The 20,922-nt window shown below is 45.1% G+C and overlaps 1 protein-coding gene across 2 annotated transcripts in view; it reads left to right on the forward strand.

Annotated features, from left to right (window-relative positions):
- Positions 1-20,922, forward strand: part of SERGEF (secretion regulating guanine nucleotide exchange factor) — a 248,254-nt gene that overhangs the window by 58,820 nt on the left and 168,512 nt on the right. For both annotated transcript variants that reach the window (XM_061440657.1, XM_061440658.1), the window contains exon 9: positions 1,585-1,751. In XM_061440657.1, coding sequence (XP_061296641.1) covers positions 1,585-1,751 — 167 coding nt within the window. The remainder of the gene's footprint in view (positions 1-1,584; positions 1,752-20,922) is intronic.

Consider the following 20,922-nt stretch of genomic DNA (forward strand, 5'->3'; position numbering starts at 1 on the left):
CAGTGTGAATAATCAATGCAGAGTGGTGTCATGGACTAGTAGAAGGAGATGTGGCTTAACTGTGTGACCCAGGGCTGGTCACTTCTCTGAACCTTAATTTTCTCACCTGTTTCATGGGATCATAGTGGTTGATGAGTACAGTAATAAAGGTGCTCGCAGGAAGGAGGTTTCTTCCATTCTGAGGAGAGCTTAAAAGTCAGGAAAAGTTTTGCAGAACTGGGACCCATGAGCTGGACTCGGAAGGTTGAGTCACCATTTGTCAGGTGAATGATGTAAGGAGAGGGCATCCGTGGCAACAGCACATCTGAATGGACCCGCTCCCTGTTCTTGTAATATATCTGCTACCCCATGTGTTGCACAGACTTGGGTCCCTCTTTGAGGAAGCCAGGAAGAACTTCTTGGTATCGACGCTGGTGTCTGTAAGCAGACTGGTCCTGAGAACTGTATTCCTGCAGAGCCCTGTATCCCTTCACAACTCTGACATTTCCCCTGTGAGTTCTCTGGTTGTTTTTTCACTGACACCATAAACCATATGTTGAATGCGGGGCCAGATGAAGCTCTGAGACTAAAACACAGAGTATGTAGTAGATTTGTCTAGAATTTAATATGCATTACTTGGTGTTTTGTCTCTTAAGCAAAGTTTTTCTTTGTTAAAACAAACATGTATAAAGAATTTATACAGCGCACATGGTTATGCATATTTATTGCAGAGAATCTGTTAATAATCTATGCCTCATCAGATTTTGCATTTCTGTTGAAATAACAAATGTGGCACTTGGTACAACTGAGTAAGTTCGGTGAATTCTCTCTTATCTGGGAGAAGAAAGGCCAGTTCCTTTTTCCCAAACTTCATTTTCTTCAGTTGTCTCTAGCACTGGCCAGCCCCCAGGTGGTGCATCTGGGGGACTGACTGCTTTTCTGGCTCCAAATGATTTTGTCTTTTTTTTTTTTTTTCCCTCTCACTCCCTTCCCTCTAGCACACATAGGCACTCACCTTGGAACTGTTAGCATCACTCCTGTGGGTAAGAGCACAGACTCGGGCAGGTCCTCTGTGTTACATGGAGGGGAAAACGCGTGCCAGGGGCCACTGAGAGGTTGTGGCCTGGGGCAGATCAGGAGCCTGGGGAACCGCAGAGTGGCTGATGGGGGGCTCTGGATGGGATGAGAGGGAGGGGAGCCCAAGAACAGATATCATATGCCCCTGCAAAGTGCAAGGCGAGTGTGGGGAAGGGGAGGGGGGTTAGAAGTGTTACATACAGAGCGGTCAGAGTATCCTCGGTGGCCATGTCTGCATCTCAAAGGCAGGAGCCCAGGCTGTAGAAGCAGCCTCTTTGGAACCCAGCTTTGGCACTCACCCCTTGTTGGATCTTGGTCAAGTCAGACATCTCACCTCTCTGAGCCTCACTTCCCTCATCTGTAAACATGCTCATGCGTGCGCTTTCTTTACAGGAAGATAGGAAGGTCCCTGCTGCGTGGTAGCTGGTACTGAAATGAGTGATCACACATTCCCTTGTAGTTCTTTGGTTACCCGTGGGAGCACAGCCGTGGAATATAGCCTTAATTCAAGTTTTGTTTTTGTTTTAGTAACTGGCAAGGTGTTTACCTGGGGCCGAGCGGACTATGGGCAGCTGGGGAGGACAGTGGAGACTCGTGAAGGCTGGGAGTCAGAGAAGCAGGATCCATCCCTCCCTGGCTCCGGGCCACAGAAGGGCACACCTTCGTGTCTGCCTTGCTTAACGGGAGTGACCGAGGTAGGAAGTGACCTCTTTCCTCAGAGGTGATGTGTCTCTCTTCCTTGTCGTTTGGGGGAGTGATCACTGAAGGCCTACTGTGTGCTTATAGTCCAGGCCATACAGTGAGTTCCACACAGGAGCCTAAAGGGGTCTTTGCTTTGAGTTGTTCACGTTGAATATGATAGAAAAGGCAGTTACCCAGATACCTGTACTGTAGGGCAGACTGTCTGTGCCTCCTTTAGAGATTCCAGGGGCTCCGGGTCTGCTTTGGAGGGTGAGAGATGCATTCAGGGTACAGGGCTGGGTTGGGCTTTGTGGAGGGCCTGGCTTGAGCTGTGTCTTGGAGGATGGGTGAGACTTGAGCAGGAATGAGAGAGAAAGGAGGACTTTCTGGTGGGCACTACAGCTGGAGCAGGGTCGGGGTGGGGAAGTGAGGAAGCTGTTTGCGGAGCATTGGTGGTTCTGTTTGGCTGGAGCCTGGGGTGTCTGTGGTGGGGAATATGAGGTAATATCAGAAGGATGAGTTGGAACTTTATCAGAGGGGCCTCTACTACTAAGCTGAGTAGTTTGCTCTTCTGTTTATATTTCCCAGTGTAGAAAGCACAGTAGTTCAGTTGCTTATTCAAGCCCCTTTAGTTCCCTGAAATGTCTTGAATTCCTCCATTTAAGGCAGGAGTCTTAATTTCTCCAGGGTATGTGTTTCTCTTACTAAACTTTATTTTACTGCTGTCCTTAAAAAAAAAAAAAAAGAAAAGAAAAGGCTAGGTTTTTGAGAAGAAGGAGGATGGCCACTCAGGAAACGTGCCTCTGAACCCAAGTTGGCTTCATGTAGGAGTTCAGTCTTCATTGAGTCTGTCAAAAAAATTAATAAGCTAGTGAGACTTCTGTAATTAGCATCAGACTAATTACAACCCTCTCCATACCTAGAGGGCTTCCCCTCCCCTGGGGCCTGCCTGGCCTCCTCCTTCTGGGTATGTAGGACGGTTCTCAATTTCTGCCTCACATCCCAGCCCTGGTCCTCCTGGGTCTTTCCTTGGTGCTGGGTTGAGTCTGTCTGTCTGTCTTTTTCTTTCACTGTAAAGGAACTGAACAATACCAATTTAGATACGATAACGCTAGTAATAAAACCACCTGTTGTCTTGCCACCCTAACACAACTACATTCCTTTTTTGTATATACACATGTAGACACTTTACAAAGTTGTAGTGATGGCATTTATGATGTTTTATACTCAGACTTCATTTATTTTATCACAAATGCCTTGCTTTGTTTCTTCTTGGTCTTTGAAGATTACTCAAAATGACTGTCTAATATTATATGGTTTGAAGGTTCTGGGGTTTTCCAAACCATTCTGTGAATATTGGACATTGAGGTCATTTCTTTTTTTTTTTTTTTGGTCACTATAGTGAATTCTGCAGCAAATACCCTGTTGAACTGTTTCTTGAAGGGAAAATCTTGGGGATGACATTGCAGGGGCAAAGGCCGTGGGCATCTTCATGGCTTTTGCTGTATTTCTGTAGATTGTGTTTGAGAGACGTTGACTTCAGTGAGGGAGGGAATGCAGTACTTGAGCTAGTGCTGTCTGTTGAACAAGGAAGGTGCTGAGAGCTTGGTACCTGTTGCTTCAGACTCTTTTGCTTTCCTTTTCTTTCTCAGAATGCTTAAGATGTAGTGGTCAGGTAGCATAGCAGAGGTACACCAGCTTCATGGATTTTTCTGAGTCTCTAGTTTTATTGGCAAGACGAGGACAAGAATACCTACCCCAGAAGGTCATCAGTGAAGATCACCACAAAGTTTTTGGCATCTGCCCAGCATGCAGTACCTGTGGGTCCTTTCTCTTCTTCCCCTTTGGAGCCTTGGAATGCCCTGCCGTGGTCATGCTATGCAACCCTGTAGCAGTGCAAGCAGATAGCTGGAGAGCCTCACCTTGATGTGATTTTTGACTGAGCTTCTTGGCAGGGCGGTGTGAAGAGTCAGCTTAAGCTCTGAGCCCTGTAGCAGCTTCATTTCTGTGCTCCCCTCCATTTCCTCTCCAGACTCTGGGAAACTGGTACTGGTATGTGTACTCACTGGTCTCACTGCAGGCGCAGACCCCAGGTCATTTCCTGTTGGTAAATTGGGTCTGGGAATTCTCTCTGCTGTTGATGTCCAGGTCTGGCTGCTCAGGCAGCTAATTGCCGGAGGCCCAGAGCTGTAAGCTGCTAGGAGTGGGTTCACCTTAGGGAAGACCAGAGCTGTAATAAACTGGGGGATACCCTGGTAGAGGCTTGGCCAGGGAGGTGCACAGATACCTGGGGAGACAGGAACAGCCTTGGACTAAGCTGATGATTCCTGACCTTCAAGGACTGGAGTGGCCCGTAGCTGACCTGTTACCTTCTGCTACGTCCAGGGATGAACAGAGGGAGGAGGGAGCTATCTGGGCTGAGGCCTCAGGTAGGATGTCTGCCCAGGAGGATCCAGAGAGACAACCAAGTGGGAGAGGAAAGCACAGGTAGACACAGCTGGACTCCGGTCTGACTGACCCCTCCCACAAACAAAGGAAGGCAAATAAATCCTGTGTAACTTGGTGGTTATTACAGCCCAGGAAGCGTGCTAAATGCTTTACATTTATTCTTTCATTTTTACAATAAAGTTGGGCACAGATGTTATAATCACTGTGGTAAAAATAAGGAGACTGATGGGTTAGTCACTGGCCTTGGATCACACAGTAGGTAAACTGTGGGGCTGGGACTTGGACTTGAAGTTCTCATACTTTCTGTAGACATGAAACAACGTTGCCTGTGTATGCTCACCTGCAGGGAAGTTCTGGGAATCAGGATCTCTGATTCTTTGAGAGTCCCAGTTCTTTTCTTCTGAGCCCTGTCTTATCTTTAGCCTGAGAAAAACTGAGATTTCAGACCAGACAGGCCATGGCTCAGTGTTCTTACAAACTGAAGACTGTGTTTCGTGCACTTTCAGCTTTGCCTTAGGTACTGGCCCTCTCTAACCACTCTTGGAAAATTCCAGGGTGAGCACAATGGTTGGGATCACCCTCATGCACATGTCAGGGTAGCGTGTGTGTGAACTGGTTTATCTGCTCCCTGCCAGCAGCCTCTTGCTTTCTAAGTTCCCGGTGGGGCTACTCTCTGTTCATTTCCTGTGGAACACTGGTTCCAAACTCCACCCAAAGGTAGAAACCCACACTTCCCAGTAGGACAGAAGTATCTGCACTCACTTAGTGGGTTCAGTGGGGCTCCCCCAAGATTCTGAAGCAGCTAGAGTAGGGTACCTGTTATGTTAGTAGAACCATCAGGAGACTTTCTTGACTGAAGGTCAACAGCCTCTGAGGGGACAAGGTCCAGCTTGGGGTTCAGAAGACCTGGGTCTAGCCATGATTCTTCCCTGACTGGGTAAACTTGGGAAAACCCCTTTCCTCCTGTACCCACCCCCCCCCCCTTTTTTGGAGAGTCGTTCAGTCGTGTCCAACTGTTTGTGACCCCATGGACTGTTGTCTGCCAGGCTTTTCTGTCCATGGAATTCTCTAGGCCAGGATACTGTAGTGAGTAGCTGATCCCTTCTCCAGGTGATCTTTCTAACCCAGGGATTGAACCCAGGTCTCCCACATTGCAGGTGAATTCTTTACCGTCTGAGCTACCAGGGAAGCCCAAGATACTGGGCTATCCCTTCTCCAGAGGATCTTTCTCATCCAGGAATCGAACCAGGGTCTCCTGCATTGCAGGTGGATTCTTTACCAGCTGAGCTACCAGGGAAGCCCCACGATTCTGCCCTGACTGGCTAAACTTGGACAAACCCCATTCCTCATGTACCCTTAGTTCTCCAATATATAGGTTAGGGTTGTTAGACCAGGTGATTCCTAAAGTTTCTTATACCTCTTACAGTCTCTTCCATCTCTGATTCTTATTTTAAGGAGATGATCATTACTTAAATTTGTAATGATCCGTGCCTCCAGAGTCCCTAGGTGTCATAGCCAAGGTCACTCAAGCCCGAGCTGCTGGCCCAACTTTGGCAGATCTGGAAATGTTGGCTCTGTTCTCTGCCCTTGTTCCTCATCCCCAGGGCCTCCTGTTCCAGTTTAGGTCACTGGGACTTGGATGCTCCCACCTGGCCCTCCCAGGACTTGCAGTTCGGCTCTGACCCCTGTCCCTGTGGCTGTGACCTTATTGCTGGTAACAGCAGACCTGGGTGCCTCCACCTTCCTCCATCCCCCTCCTGTCACGCCCGCCACTGGATCTGTGTGTGCTGTCCCACCTTTGTGCATGTCTCTTGGGTTTATCCCCTTCTTGGGCTCTTGCCCATTCTGTAGGCAACCTGGGGAACATTGGTTGGCACCTACCATATGCTTGCTTTGGATCATACAGTGGTGGTGGCTGGGGAGGTGGGCACAAAGATAAAAAATAGTCTTTGCCATCAAAGAATTTCCGGGCGTGTAAATAAATTCCTTACCATGTGGAGTGAAAAGTGCTGTGGGAGGTATGTACCAAAGGCCAAGGGAGCAGTGAAGATGGAATGATTTACTCTGAAGTCACTAACCAAGAAAAGTGTTTGGACTGGGTTCTTAAAGATGGCTAGGAGTTTAGCAAAGGGAGAAGGATGTTCCGGGCAGAGGGGACAACATGAACTAAAGCCTTGAATCTGGATCTGCTTTTAGCTCCTGGTACAGGCGGGATGGCTGCCCCGTCCAGTGGTCCAGCTGAATTTTATAGTCTGGCTGCCTGTTTCACTTGTTCCATCACTGCCATCCATCCTTCTGGTAGGAGTCCTGTCTAAAAGAAAGTAACTCTCATGTGCGTTATCTCTCTTGATCCCAGTGTGATGCTGTGAAGTAGGCCAGAATAGGAATGTTTATCCTTGTTTTATAAGTAAGGAAACTGAGACCCGGAGAGGCTTGCTGGGAATTAGGAGAAGACCTGAGACAAAGAGCCTGCTTCCCACTGTTTCTGAGAGCCTTACTCTGGGCTCAGTCTGCAGCCATGGTCCTGAGTCATGTTCCTGGTTTAAATTCTGCCCACGTCTGGTTGAAGAGCACCAGATCCCAGCCAGGGAGCTCAGTGCACACGTGCATGTGTGCACATATGCAGCCACTGGAGCAAGAAACACGGAAATAAACAAAAGTTGAAGCAGGGATTGGGTAATTGTCAAGCCCAGATGCCACCAACCCTCATTTTGCTACAGGACTGAAACTGTTTGTTGGAGAATCAACCTGTGCACAGGGTCTAAGTGAAATCTGTCAGAATGAGTGGGAAAGAAGCTATTTTTAGTTTGCAGAGTCACTCACTCAGCTGTGTTAGCTGAGGTTTGAGCCAGTCCCCTACGCTTTCCACAGTGTTATTTCTGAAGGAGAAATACCACTTGAATGCTGTGTAAAACCCATTAATGAACCTGGAAGTTTCCAGGGCGTCTTTGTCCTGCATCTCCCTCAGAAGGCTGCCTTTCCTGAATGACCTTCCTCCTTTCCTATATTTAATACATTTCTAATTTTAAGTTTGTGTCAAGACTGTGGGACTTTGGTGCCCTAAATAACACAGAAATCTACCACCAGCAATCAGCTGAGTCCGGAGGGCTCTGACAGAATGGAACACAACCTGAAAAAGCATCCCCAAGTAGCTGTCTGGGAAGTAATCCGCAGCATCACGGCTCTTCTCAAGGGGCGGGAGGTCTCTGAGACCAGGGCGTCTGGCTGCCCAAGCTGTCTGGGGGGAGTGGTTTCAGAGGCCTCCCCAGAAGCAGGGGGCAGTGTTCATCCAAACAGGGTTTCATTGGAGATTAGAAAAGCTAGCACATCTATGCTGTAGCTGCTGACCTAACTGGGGGAGAAGAACACAAAACAAACCTCAAAGCAGGGAACTGGATTTGTTTGTGTGAACACTCAGGAGAGAGAAGGAGGCACCAGTCAGGGCTGTCTTGTTTGAAATTATGGTCAAGGATCTGATGCAGAAGCGCTTATTTACTGCCCGCTGTTTTCTTATTTATTTGTATTTATTCACCTCTTCTCACTGAACTATATAAGATCCAGGAGGACAAGGACCTTATCATCTCGTTCAAAGCCGTGTTCCCAGTGTCTGACACAGATCCCGGCACCTCCGAGGTGCTTAGTGGACATTTAGTGATTGAACACATCAAGAAAGAGATGGTTTCCGAGGCTGCGGCCCTCTCAGCTCCTCTTCAGCTTCTCCCTTTCTGTCACTACAGTCTGTGCTTCTCAATCCCAGGCCAGTTCTGGAGTAAGCACTTCCATGTTCTCAGGCATTTGGGCACCAAATGTCCAACAAAGCCAGAAAATGTGCAGATCTGTAAAACACCCGAGCAGCCTGAGAAGTTTCCTATGAAGTCTGTTGATGGCGAGCCTTAGTGTCTTTTAGTGTTTCACAGTTGACCAGTTTATGCCTTCACGCGTGTTCATCTTTCGTTTTTCTTCTTTTATCCAGCAGATGCTTATGTCTGTCTGTCTGTCTGAGCACTCCATGAGCCGAATGGGGGCAGCAGAGCAGAGTGGGACAGACAGGTCCTCTCTTAGGAGCTTGTGAGCTGGTGGCAGGGCTAGGTAAAAAGTTCATTGCAGGACAAGCAGAATGTGTCAGAGGCGGTGAGAGAGTCTGACATTGAAACTCTGTTGATCCCATCCCTTCCCCTGCCCTCGGGGACCTTTTGCTTTCTTGCATTTTCAGTCCCTGTGGTTCTTTTGGGTTCTACAGGGTTGGGGTGGGGTGGAGTGGGATGGTGGGGGTGGGAGGTGGTGACTGGAAAGGCTTCCTGAATTGGAAGCTTTGACATTAAATTAGTTCTCAAGGGAGTTAATGTGAAGTAACAGGGGAGTCTTGGCAAGAACTTGCATTAAGAGGAAAGCAGAGGAAGAGCAGCCAGATAGAGATGATTATTGACAGGAGAGGGAGAAAGCGAGCCAGGGAGAAAGCGAGCCAGGGACTGCAGCGTCGCAGAAGCCTGGGGGATTTCAGCAGGAGGTCAGGGAACTGGGAACTGGAGACGAGACCACTGGATTTGGAGATGGGGAGTGGGGATGACACATCAGAGACAAGCTTAGGTGGAAGCTAATGCAAGGACTTGGTACAAATGGAAGGCTGAGGAGAAACCCAGGTTGCAGGCGTGAACAACAGAATCAGGAGATTTGGTGGTCAAAAGAGGTTGAGGACAAGCGTAGACACTTGAAAGGAGAGTTTGGTTGGAGTTAGTTTTATAAGCTCAGGGAACCTGGGGTGGGACAGAAACCTGAACGCAAGGATCAGAGAGCAGGGAAGAGAGAAATCTTCTGAGGACAGAGGCAAGGGCGGCGGGTGGGGGATGTGGCTGGAACAGGGCTGCCAATGCAATGACGGTGAAGAGGGACATCGCTGTGAAGGGCTTAGTTCCAACAGGAAAGAAGGATGCTTTTTCTTTCAGCACAGGAATAAAGAGAAAAGGGGCTGCGGGAAGATGGAAGTTTCAAGGTGGAGAAGAGCAATGCTTTCACTGAAGTGTGTGCACCATTTGTTGTCATGTTTTATCTTAGTTTCATTTATTTATCCAGTCAGTGTTTACTGCATCCTGCTGAGGGCCATGCACAGCGCTGTGAGCCAAGTTTTCACAAAGAAAAGGCAAAGTTGCTAACCCGATGCTGTAATAACCATATTTATTAGTAATACAGTCCTTACTAATCTGTCCATCTCTAAATCAACCTGGAGCTCTTTGAGGGCCTACAGTGTCTTATTTATTTTTATATAATTAGGGCCAGGCTTGGTACAAAGTAAATCATCAGGAGAAGTGCACTGACACAGTGCAAGAACTCCTGTTGGGGGGCGTAAATCTTCTTGCTTAGATCAAAAGACAAATTGTCTGCTGCTGTGATGAGGTTAGTGTGAGGAGGCTTCCAGGGAGGGATAGTTTGCTTTACTCTGCAGTGGGTGCATCCTGGTAGCACTCTGCAGACTCCAGACTGGGTCCTTGTCTTATGAGGAAAAGCAGCAAAGAGAGGACAGGCCTCAATGAGGACTGGCACAGAGATGTTAACTCATGACCACGGTCAACCCTACTGCTTTCTGGAGTTGGATCTCTGGTGGACAGAGGCTTGAATATGGAGTGAGACCTGGGTTGGAATTTCTGCTCTGTCACCTAGAGTCCATATGACTTTGGGCCAGTCAAAATCTCTCCAAGTGTTAGTTTTCTCATCTACAAAATGGGAGTAATAATATCTAGTTTACCTTGCCCACAGGATTATTGAAAGATGCAAATAAACTATATTAGGGCTCTTGTGAACTGTAAAGTGCTGTACAAAAGAGTTACTATTGGGTTCATAACATGCGAGCTACTCTGTACTTCAGACGCATGTTTTATTATAAGTTTGAATCAGAGCTGCTCTTCTGTCTTAATCACTTGAGATCTTAGGAGCTACAAAGAACCATCCTAGATCTTGTGGCAAAACTTCTTAGAAAATGAAAGTGAAAGTTGCTCAGTCCTGTTCAAGTCTTTGCGACCCCAGGGAGACTATACAGTCCATGGAGTTCTCCAGGCCAGAATTCTGGAGTGGGTAGCCTTTCCCTTCTCCAGGTGATCTTACCAACCCAGGGATTGAACCCAGGTCTCCCACATTGCAGGCAGATTCTTTACCAGCTGAGCTACAAGAGAAGCCCAAGAATATTGGAGTGGGTAGCCTATCCCTTCTCCAGCGGATCTTCCCAACCCAGAAACAAACCGGGGTCACCTGCATTGCAGGCGGATTCTTTACCAACTGAGCTATGAAGGAAGCCCTTAGAATCATAACCAGTAGAAATACTGGAGGCCAGGTACTTGGGAATCTATGGCCAATCTCCATGCAGTTCCTGGGAGCGTGAATTCCTGTCTTTTGAAGTAGCCATCAGCATCTGCAGCAAGGATGTTTCCAGTGCTTCCTCTCAGCAGCAGAGGAAATTCATCAGGGCTGATTTAAAGTCCCAGTGACCTCATGTGTCACCACCACACTCTGCAGCATTACGACTGCCCCAGGCTGTGCCCAGGGTCACCCTGGAGCTGACCAAGCTCTCTACTGTTGCCTTTGACCTTGAAAACTGGGCTGTCCCAGGGTAAAAGTAAATCATGCTGAGGTTTAGAGTGAAAACAGGAGCCAATGAGGGTTCAAAGAAGGCTGCAGTGGTTTGATGAGAGACTATGCAGTCTGTGAAGGCTGAGTGAGCTGTAAGTGAATCAGTCATCCAGGGGACTAAAACTACCTCCATCTCCACCACTGTTCCTGTAGCTTGGACCCCTGCTATCTGTTGATGACAATGACCACCCCTTAGTTGAGAACCCCTTGTTTCTAGCTGGGCTTATTCTGGCTGCCTGCACCCAGCTGCCAAAATAATGAACTAAAATATAAATCTGACCATGTTAGGATCTTATTTTTTAAAAACATTTAAAAAAAATACAGAAAGCATCCATTACCACAATAAACACTTATTGGAAACCCAATTGGAAAACTTTATATGGGAGAAACTTAGCTAAGCCTTCAGGATATAGTGGAGAATGAAACCCAACCTCTGCCCTCAAGAGGTACAAGAAACAGAGTCTCTAATCCCCACAGCCAGTGTGCCAGGAATGCGGTTATTAGAGCGTGAGTTTCAGAATTGTTGTTGGCCTTGTTCACCACTGTATCTCCATCACCTTAACTGGTGCCTAGCACACCTAGTAGGTCATCAGCAAATAATTGTCATGGGGATGAATGTACTTTTTAATGGCTTCCCATACAGGATGAAGTCCAGAATCTCTGACTTGTCCTAAGAGATTGATCCCGCCCCTGTCAATATCCAACTTCACCTTCTATCGCTCTCTCCCTCACACTTTGCAACTCATCGTGGCCAAACCAGAGAAATCATCATGTTGTTTGATTCTTCTGGGTCTTTGCATGGATTGGTTCTTCTGCCTTCCTTTGCCCTTGGCTGCTTGGACAACTACTGCCCGCTCCCCCCACCCCCAGTGAGTAACAAGGGTGATGTCTTGTATTCATCTCAGTTTTCCTGCCACCCAGCTTGACAGACTTGTCTTTTCTTTCAAAGTTTTTCTTCATCTGGTGTCATTACCCACCTGCCTTGACTCTGTTGAGCTGCTTTCCCCTTTCTCTCCACCTCCCTTGTCCCTGAGACTTCTTCAGATTCCAGCTCTGAAATTTGGTAGGCTGCTGGAGGCCTGGCTTCTTGGCTGTGATGAACTCTGGCCTTCCTTTTGCCTTTTGTAAATGCCTTCTCCCTCCCACACTGATCCAGTCCAGACAGCTGCATCTCTCTGCCAGTTCTAGCAGAGAACTGGGACAGGAAGCTTACCCAGAGCAGCACCTGGATTTTGCCAGTCTCATTCCCCGGGGAATAGATTCTGTGTCCTGGACCCCTGGTCATTGTTTGGGACCTTGTTTGGAATGGCTGGTTCCCCAGTAGAGTGTCAAGTGTTTAATTCCAAGGGTTATCACTGCTTTGAGCTTCCTGCTGGAGGCCTTCTTTGGTATTGGCAATGGCCTGAATCAAGCCTCTCTCTGCCAGTTCCTTTGGATATGTTATACTGAATGGTTGCCTTAGGAACCAACCCTGTAGTTACCCCTCTTCCCCAAGGTTAATCCCATCCAGTTCCAGACTCTTCTTTGCCTCCAGTGTCCTGAGCTGTTGCAGCCTTGGCTGGTAGGATCCCCATGAGGTAGGTAAACAGAAAACATTCTCATCACTTCCAAGGAAGCAAAACCAGGCCTTTCTTTTGGCATGTAGCCTTAAGAACCCCAAGACGCCAGGTCATTTGGTAGTGGGACCACCCAATTATGACTAGAAGGAAGAAGTTAGTCTTTGTGTGATTCTGTAATTCCCTTCTGTGATGCAGTGGTTCTGTCTGTGGGAGCTCTGCAGGTGGTGGCCGCCACCTCCTGCATCTGCAGCTTGCTATTTGTATGGGAGCTTTTTTTTACTGGATGCCTGGTGTCATCCAAGATGGGGAGACTGACTGTGGTAGCAGAAATGGAAGGAGTCAGAGATGTCTCTGTGAAAAGAGCAGCTGCTGTGACAATCAGCCGTGAATCTTCTGGCTTTTCAGAGGGGCCAAAAGTGCAAGGAGAAAGGAGAGCAGGAGGCAGAGTCGAAGCCACTCGGAGGTGCTGGGGGCTGCTTGTCACTGCCATTAGGACCTTCCAGGTACCACTTCAGGAGATCCAGCTGGCTGGGGACAGTTGTTCATGGCTGCTGATCAAAATATATGTGTCGCTGTAGCCAGCACTGCTGGGATTGCTTGAGGAAAGTTCCTCACTCTAGAAAGATAATTTAGTCATTGTTGAGTGTCTTCTCTGGTTTTATTTCCATGGGAGCCCTTTTGGGTAAGGTGTTTTTTTTTTTTTTTATTTCATTACTAACCTAGAGCATGCACATCATTTGAGGATAAGAGTCTGTGTGAAGGAGCAACTAGTAGGAGAAGGAATTGGGAGAATCAAGTGACTTTACATTGTCATTTGATTTTTGGACAAACTGCTCTGAGTCTCTGATTTTGCATCTGTCAGATATAATACTGCTTATTAGGCCTGCTTCTCCGAGTGGTTGTCAAAATGATGTTATGAATGTGAAAGTATTTTATAACCATGAAGCAACAAACAAATGTTAGTTAAGCTGGTTGATTTCATTGTCATATCCAGTCTTCTGTGGGTTTTCAGGCAACTTCCATTTCTTACATCTCTTTGGAAATTGTTGTCAGTTATCATAGAGCTGGAGTTTGATATGAATCATTTCCATGATTCTTGGGTTCCTCTTTATCCATTATTACCTGTCAGTGCATTTGAGCTGTGGACTTAGAATGTGACAACAGGGAGGACACAGAGTTCTACAGTTTTCAAAATGGGATGTGACTGACAGCCTGAATCTCCTACAGGTGAGAGCTGAGACCCTGAGAGCAGAAAGATCTAGGGGCAGTGTCACAGAAGAGCTGTTGGCCAGGCATCTTGAGTCTTTGGGAGAGCTTCTTATAGGAGATGCAATTTGCAGTCTGGGGGAGACTGAGTTTGGTAGGTGAGAAGATCAAGCCTTTTAGGCTCCTGAAGGATCTATGGGAAGCGGCTGGTTGCTTCTGAGATGATAAACCTGGGGATGGTGTTGGCAGGCTTGGGTTTGAACAGAGATCGGCAAGTAAGAAAGATATGATGGGGAACATTAGGGTCTTTTTTTTTTTTTAGGATTTTTAAGAAATAATAATGGCTTCTATTTGTTGAACATTGACTATGTGCCATCCATCATACACTCTATAAACAACCCTTTCAATTCTTACCGTATTCCCATGAAGCGTATACTATGTTATTCCCATTCGTAGATGGGGAAATCAAAGCTTGGGGAAGTAAGTTATCTGAGGACACAGCTGGGAAGCGGCAGAGCTACACAGTGGCTCTGTGGCAGTATCATGGAAGAATGGACATCCAGGTGACTGGATAGTGGTTGTTCAGGCTACAGGGCAAAGAGGTGACTGAGAATTGTGCTCACCACCACCACCTCCTAAGTGGCCAGATGATGCCAGAGGAGACAGAACCTGTGAAGTTCATTCTCCCCTCTTTGGTGTCTGGGCACAGACTAGTGCCCGTCCTTCCCCCCAAACTGCCACTTTAAGGCTGGGACAGTGAAATGTACCTTTGAAGAGTTGGGAGGAGTTGTTTTAATTGCTCAGTGTCCTTTCTTGAGCTTCCATTTCCATTCATAGTGGCAATGAGCCATGCTGTGTAGGGCCATCTAAGACAGATGGGTCGTGGTGGAGAGGTCTGACAAAACGTGGTCCACTGGAGAAGGGAATGGCAAACCACTTCAGTATTCTTGCCTTGAGAACCCCATCAACAGTATGAAAAGGCAAAAAGATATCACATGGATGAGTTTTGGAGTATTTCAACCCCAGCCCCCTTACCTCCAAATCCAAGTTGTATGACTTTACAAGATTCAGATTAGAGCTTACCCAGTTGATTACCTTAGACAACTCCAGTTACCGTTTCAAATGTAAGCTACCTGAGGACAAATACCATGTCTTGGTTGTGGCTGTATCTTTCGTGCATGACACAGTGCCTAGAAAGCAGTGGTTGCTTCAATTCCAGTTATGGAATTGAGTGGAAACCTCTCCTCAGAAGTCTGAGTCACCTGTTACTATTTGGTTTTACTCTAGCATCTAATCACCTCATGTGTGGTGGTCTTCCAGAGGAAAGCATATGGTGCTGCAGAGTAGACACTGTATTTTAGGATTTGGGGGCAATCTCATACCCTGATGGGCAGGGGGCAAGAGGCTAGGTCACACAGCAGGTGCTTGGAGAATCCTTAGGGGTTTGAGCCCCACCTACTTAGAAGCAGGCTTGGACAGGTCTGCAGGTGGGTAGTTGCTGATTGCTAACAGAGTTGTGATATATTCATTCTAGAGGAAGAGGGATGGAAACAGAACACTGACTCCTCTGGTTGTCTCAGCTTGAGGGTCATTGAAAGAGAAAGATCTTTCTTGGTCTGCAGTGTTCCATTCCTCAGATGCTGATGTACAGGCAAGAGCACAGAGGCAAGAAAATTGTGCATTTCCCTTTGCAGCCCTCAAGGTGAAAATTCCGCTACTGCATGGCGACTTGTGGGAGCAGTTCCATAGTTACTACTATTCAGGCATTTATCATTCTGCTCCCTGGGCACATTTTGCCAAGCTGCATTAATTTCCCCATTCTTTCTGACACTCACCAGCTCTGTGGTGATGATGCATCTGGTGGCTGAAACCTTCCCCATCAGAGTTTGCAGTGTAGTGAAAAGAGCAGTGTCTTAGCTATAATGCCAGCAGGTAGCATCCTCTAAGTCTCAGTGAGGTGCCAGGTTCTTTGCTAAGCCCTTTAATCCTCATGACAACCCAGAATCGTTGGGGTTATTATTCCTCAGTTTTTAGATAAGGAGAGTGAGGCTTGGGAGTGGTCACTTGTCCAAGGCCACTGGTTAGTAAGTGACAGTTGTGATTAAAATCCAGATCCTACTGCAAAGCCTAGGCTGTGAAATAACCAGGATTGCATTTCAAGCTTGAATTTTAATTTTCTGTGGGGCCTGGAGTCAGAGAATCTGCTTCCTGGGCTTCAGCTTTTAGATCTGTGTAATGACAAGCAATTCCAAGGTTTTTTTCCCAAGCTCTAAGGCCACTACCAGAGAAGGAAATAGCAACTCACTCCAATATTCTTACCTGGAGAACTCCATGGACAGGAGCCTGGCAAGCTACAGTCTATGGGGTGGCAGAGTTGGACACGACTGAGTGCCTAACACACACACAAGGCCACTACCATTCTGGTTTGGTTAGAACTCTTCCCTATCTGGATTTCTTTTTAGCTTTAAAACTTTTTTTGTTGTTGTTTCATAGGCTAGTTGCTATGTATTAATTCCATAGAAACAACATTAATATCAATAATTAACAACATTAATATCAGGCAGTTAAGAATATATATTATGTAAAATAATATGGATCAGTACTCTCCTTTAGAACTTTATATGGTAATGGAAATGGTTTGCATTGGTTCAATGCAGTAGTTGATAGTATAATAATATAAAACCAAGCAGAATATGGATTCTTCCGTTATTCTTCCGACATCTCATCTTTGTCTCCTGTGTTCCAACTAAGTCTTCTGATTTCCATGTTGATTTTTCCAGAGGTCTAATACTTGATGTATTATTACATTTGTATTATGCTTTTACCTTTCAGCACACCCAAACGTACAATATTACATCATTATTTTCCTGCCTGTGAGGCATATGGAAAAGATGGATAGTGTTATGTGCATTTCACAATAAGGAAACTGAGATGCAGAGAGTTATATATGCTACCAAGAGCAAAGTAAATACTTTTTGCATGAATAAGTGACTTACCTAAAGCCATTTTTGGAGCAGTAGCACCAGGATTGGAAACTCAGATCTTCTGATTCTCAGCCAGAGTTTCTTTATCACTGGTGTGTCAAGCATAGAGAGACTCTGCTCATGAGGGAGAATTCTTTTAATGTTAGATATGGGAGGTTTTCTTTTTACTTTATATTTTTATGTATTATATGATCTTTAACTCCATATAGGTGTTATCTTAATTATAATAATAAAATAGATATTTGGAAAAATTATATGAAATGCTGTGAAAGAAAAAGTGAAAGTGAAAGTGAAAGTCACTAACTCATGTCTGACTCTATGACCCCATGGACTATACAGTCCATGGAATTCTCTAGGCCAAAATACTGGAGTGGGTAGCCTTTCCCGTCTTTAGGGGGTCTTCCCAACCCAGGGATCAAACCCAGGTCTCCTGCATCACAGGCAGGTTCTTTACCAACTGAGCTATCAGGGAAGCCCGAGGCTGCTTATCAGAGCTATTCCTATTTTGTAGAGGTGAGAATGCTCGTGCTAGTCAGATAGGCAGGTTTTCTATGTGGTATCTGTGGTGAGAAGAGGTTTGAACCCCCATCTTGGTTCCATTTCTGGTAATGGTGAAGTAGTTCTTTCGGATCAGGCCCCACAGAAAGCAACTGTAAACTCAGATAAAATGTAAAAATATAACTCCCTGAAGGAAGTGGAGAGTGACCAAAAACAGGCCTATTTTTCACAAGGTCCTGAAAGTCGAGGACAGACTGAGGAACTGTTCCAAATTGAAGGATTCTAAGGTGATTGCAGCCATGAAATTAAAAGATGCTTACTCCTTGGAAGAAAAGTTATGATCAACCTAGCTGCTGCTGCTGCTGCTGCTAAGTCGCTTCAGTCGTGTCCAACTCTGTGTGACCCCATAGAAGGCAGCCCACCAGGCTCCCCCATCCCTGGGATTCTCCAGGCAAGAACACTGGAGTGGGTTGCCATTTCCTTCTCCAATGCATGAAAGTGAAAAGTGAAAGTGAAGTCACTCAGTCATGTCAGACTCTTAGTGACCCCGTGGACTGCAGCCTACCAGGCTTCTCCATCCATGGGATTTTCCAGGCAAGAGTACTGGAGTGGGGTGCCATTGCCTTCTCCATGACCAACCTAGATAGCATATTAAAAAGCAGAGACATTACTTTGCCAACAAAGGTCCATCTAGTCAAGGCTATAGTTTTTCCAGTGGTCATGTATGGATGTGAGAGTTGGACTATAAAGAAAGCTGAGTGCTGAAGAATTGATGCTTTTGAACTGTGGTGTTGGAGAAGATTCTTGAGAATCCCATGGACTGCGAGGAGATCCAACCAGTCCATTCTAAAGGAGATCAGTCCTGGGTGTTCTTTGGAAGGACTGAGGCTAAAGCTGAAACTCCAGTACTTTGGCCTCATGCGAAGAGTTGACTCATTGGAAAAGACTCTGATGCTGGGAGGGATTGGGGGCAGGAGGAGAAGGGGATGACAGAGGATGAGATGGCTGGATGGCATCACCGACTCGATGGGCGTGAGTCTGAGTGAACTCCGAGAGTTGGTGATGGACAGGGAGGCCTGGCGTGCTGCGATTCATGGGGTCGCAAAGAGTCGGACACGACTGAGTGACTGAACTGAACTGAAAGGGGCATGGCTTCCACATGAAATGTACCATTGTGAACTGCAGCCTTTGTTGTACAGGACTTCAGTGGAATGATGGGAGAAATCTAAATGGAGTCCGAAGTTGTGTGGGTACTCACATATCAGTGTTAATTTTTTAGTTTTGATAGTTGAATTGTTGTTACGCAGAGAGTATTGATGGTTTTGGTGACAAATACACTCACATGTTTTGGATTGATAGGGCATCAGTTTGGTAACTGGCTCAGAGATAGTTCAGGAAAAAAAAATGGAGAAAGAGAGGAAAGGGAGCAAAGATGGTAAAATGTTAATATTTGGAGTATAAGAGTGTTCTTTATATAGTATTGCAACTTTGCTAGAATTTATTTCAAAATATATAGTATTGCAACTTTGCTAGATAATACATCAAAATATTTTGATTATTTAAATCAAAATAAGATTTAAAAACTTCATGCTGAAGTTCCTTAAAAGTTTTTTTCTGCATCTATTGAGAGATGATCATATGATTGTTATTCTTCAACTTGTTAATACGATCTATCACATTGATTTGCCGATATTGAACCGTACTTGCGACTCTGGGATAAACCCCATTTGATCATGGTGTGTGATTCTTTTAATGTCTTGTTGAATTTAGGTTGTTAATATTTTTGTTGAGGATTTGGCATCTATGTTCATCAGTGATGTATGTGTGTTAGTTGTTTAGTCGTGTCTGACTCTTTGCAGCCCCATGGACTGTAGCCTGCCAGGTCTCCTCTCTCCGTGGAATTCTCCAGGCAAGAATACTGGAGTGGGTTGCTATTCCCTTTTCCAGCGGGTCTTCCCAACCCAGGGATCGAACATTGGTCTCCTGCATTACAGGCAGATTGTTTACCGTCTGAGCCACCAGGGAAGACCTGGCCTGTAAATTTTTGTGTATGTGTGTGGTATCTTTGTCTGATTTTGGTATTAGGGTGGTGCTGGCCTTATAGAATGAGTCTAGAAATGTTCCTTCTGTGGTTTTGGGGAACAGGGTTATAATTTGACTCTTCTTTAAGTGTTTGGTAATGTTTAAATTCACCTGTGAAGCTGTCTGGTCCTGGACTTTGTGTTGTTGGTAAGTTATTTATTTATTTTTCTAATTTGATTTTATACTGGTAATTGCCCTGCTCATATTTTCTATTCCTTCCTGATTCAGTCTTGGGAGAATTGTATATTTCTAAGAATTTGTCCATTTCTTCTAGACTGTCCATTTTATTGGCCAAATAATAATGAAAATTTGTGGGATGAAGCCAAAGCAATGCTTTTGGGGAAATTGATATCTTTAAGTGCACATATTAGAAAGTGTTTAATTCAGTGACTAAAGGTTTTGCCTTTAGAAGCTGAAAAAAGAAAAGTAAGCCCAAAGTAAGTAGAAAGAAGGAAACAATAAAGATAAGAGTAGGAATTAATGAAATAGGAAACTGACAAAGATAGAGAAAAATAACAAAGCCAAAATAATTCTTTGAAAATATCAACAAATATCTAGCTGGACTGATCAAGAAAAAAGAGAAATATATGTTTCAAAAACAATCAAACTGATAGAAGGAGAGTAGAATGGTAGTTGCCAGGTGGAGAAAATGGGGGGATGTTGGTCAAAGGATTCAGTTATGTGGGATGAATAAATTCTAGAGATTAATGTGTAGTGTGGTGTGTGTGTGTGCTAAGTCACTTTCAGTCATGTCCAACTCTTTGTGACCCTGTGAATTGTAGCCCGCCAGCCTCCTCTGTCCATGGGATTCTCCAGGCAAGAATAGTGGAATGGGTTGCCACAACCTCCTCCAGAGGATCTTCCCAACCCAGGGGTTGAACCCGTGTCTCTTATGTCTCCTGCATTGGCAGGTGGGTTCTTGCCAACAGCACCACATGGGAAGCCTGTGTAGTATGGTAGCCATAGATAATAATACTGTATTATATACTTATGATTTGCTAAGTAAGTTGTAGATCTTAAGTGTTCTTAACACACACATAGTAACCATGTGAAGTGATAGGTGTGCTAATTAGCTTGATTTTAGTAATCATTTTACAGTGTATATGTATATCAGATTCCATTGCACTTAGATACATTCAATTTTTATTTGTCAATTATACCTCAATAAAGTTGGAAAAAATTTTAACATCCATTTGTGATAATAACTCTAATTTTGGCAAATTAGAAATAGAAGGGAACTTCTACAGTCTAATAAAGGGCATTTATAAAAAGCAAATTTCATAATTAATGGTAAAAATTTGGAAGTGTTCCTTTTAAGATTAAACTAAGGCAAGTGTGCCCTCTCTCAGCATTTTTATTAAACTTCATGCTGGAAGGAGATTCTAGTGAGTTCCATAAAGTAAGAAAAAGCAGAAGTAGGCTTAAAAATGAGAAAGGAATAAATCTGTTTTTATTTGCAGATGACATGATTGTTGACACAGAAAGTGTTAAGGAATCTAGAAGATGACTTTAGAAGAAAGAAGTGAATTTAACAGAGTAAAGGCTCAACATTCAGAAATTGATTTTTTTATACAGCAGCAACAAAAATTTGAAAGATCTTAAAAATATTCTTTTATGATTATATTGCAAAGCATAATAAAATATTCAGGTATAAACTTAACAACAACAAAAAAATCTGAAAGACCTGTACATAAGAACTGTGAAACACTGCTGTGAAAAGTTAAAGACCTAAATAAATGGAAAGATAAATAACATTTATGGATTGAAAGAATCAGTATTGTCAGTCCTCC

Source organism: Bos javanicus, chromosome 15 (assembly GCF_032452875.1).
Source record: "Bos javanicus breed banteng chromosome 15, ARS-OSU_banteng_1.0, whole genome shotgun sequence".
NCBI lineage: Eukaryota > Metazoa > Chordata > Mammalia > Artiodactyla > Bovidae > Bos > Bos javanicus.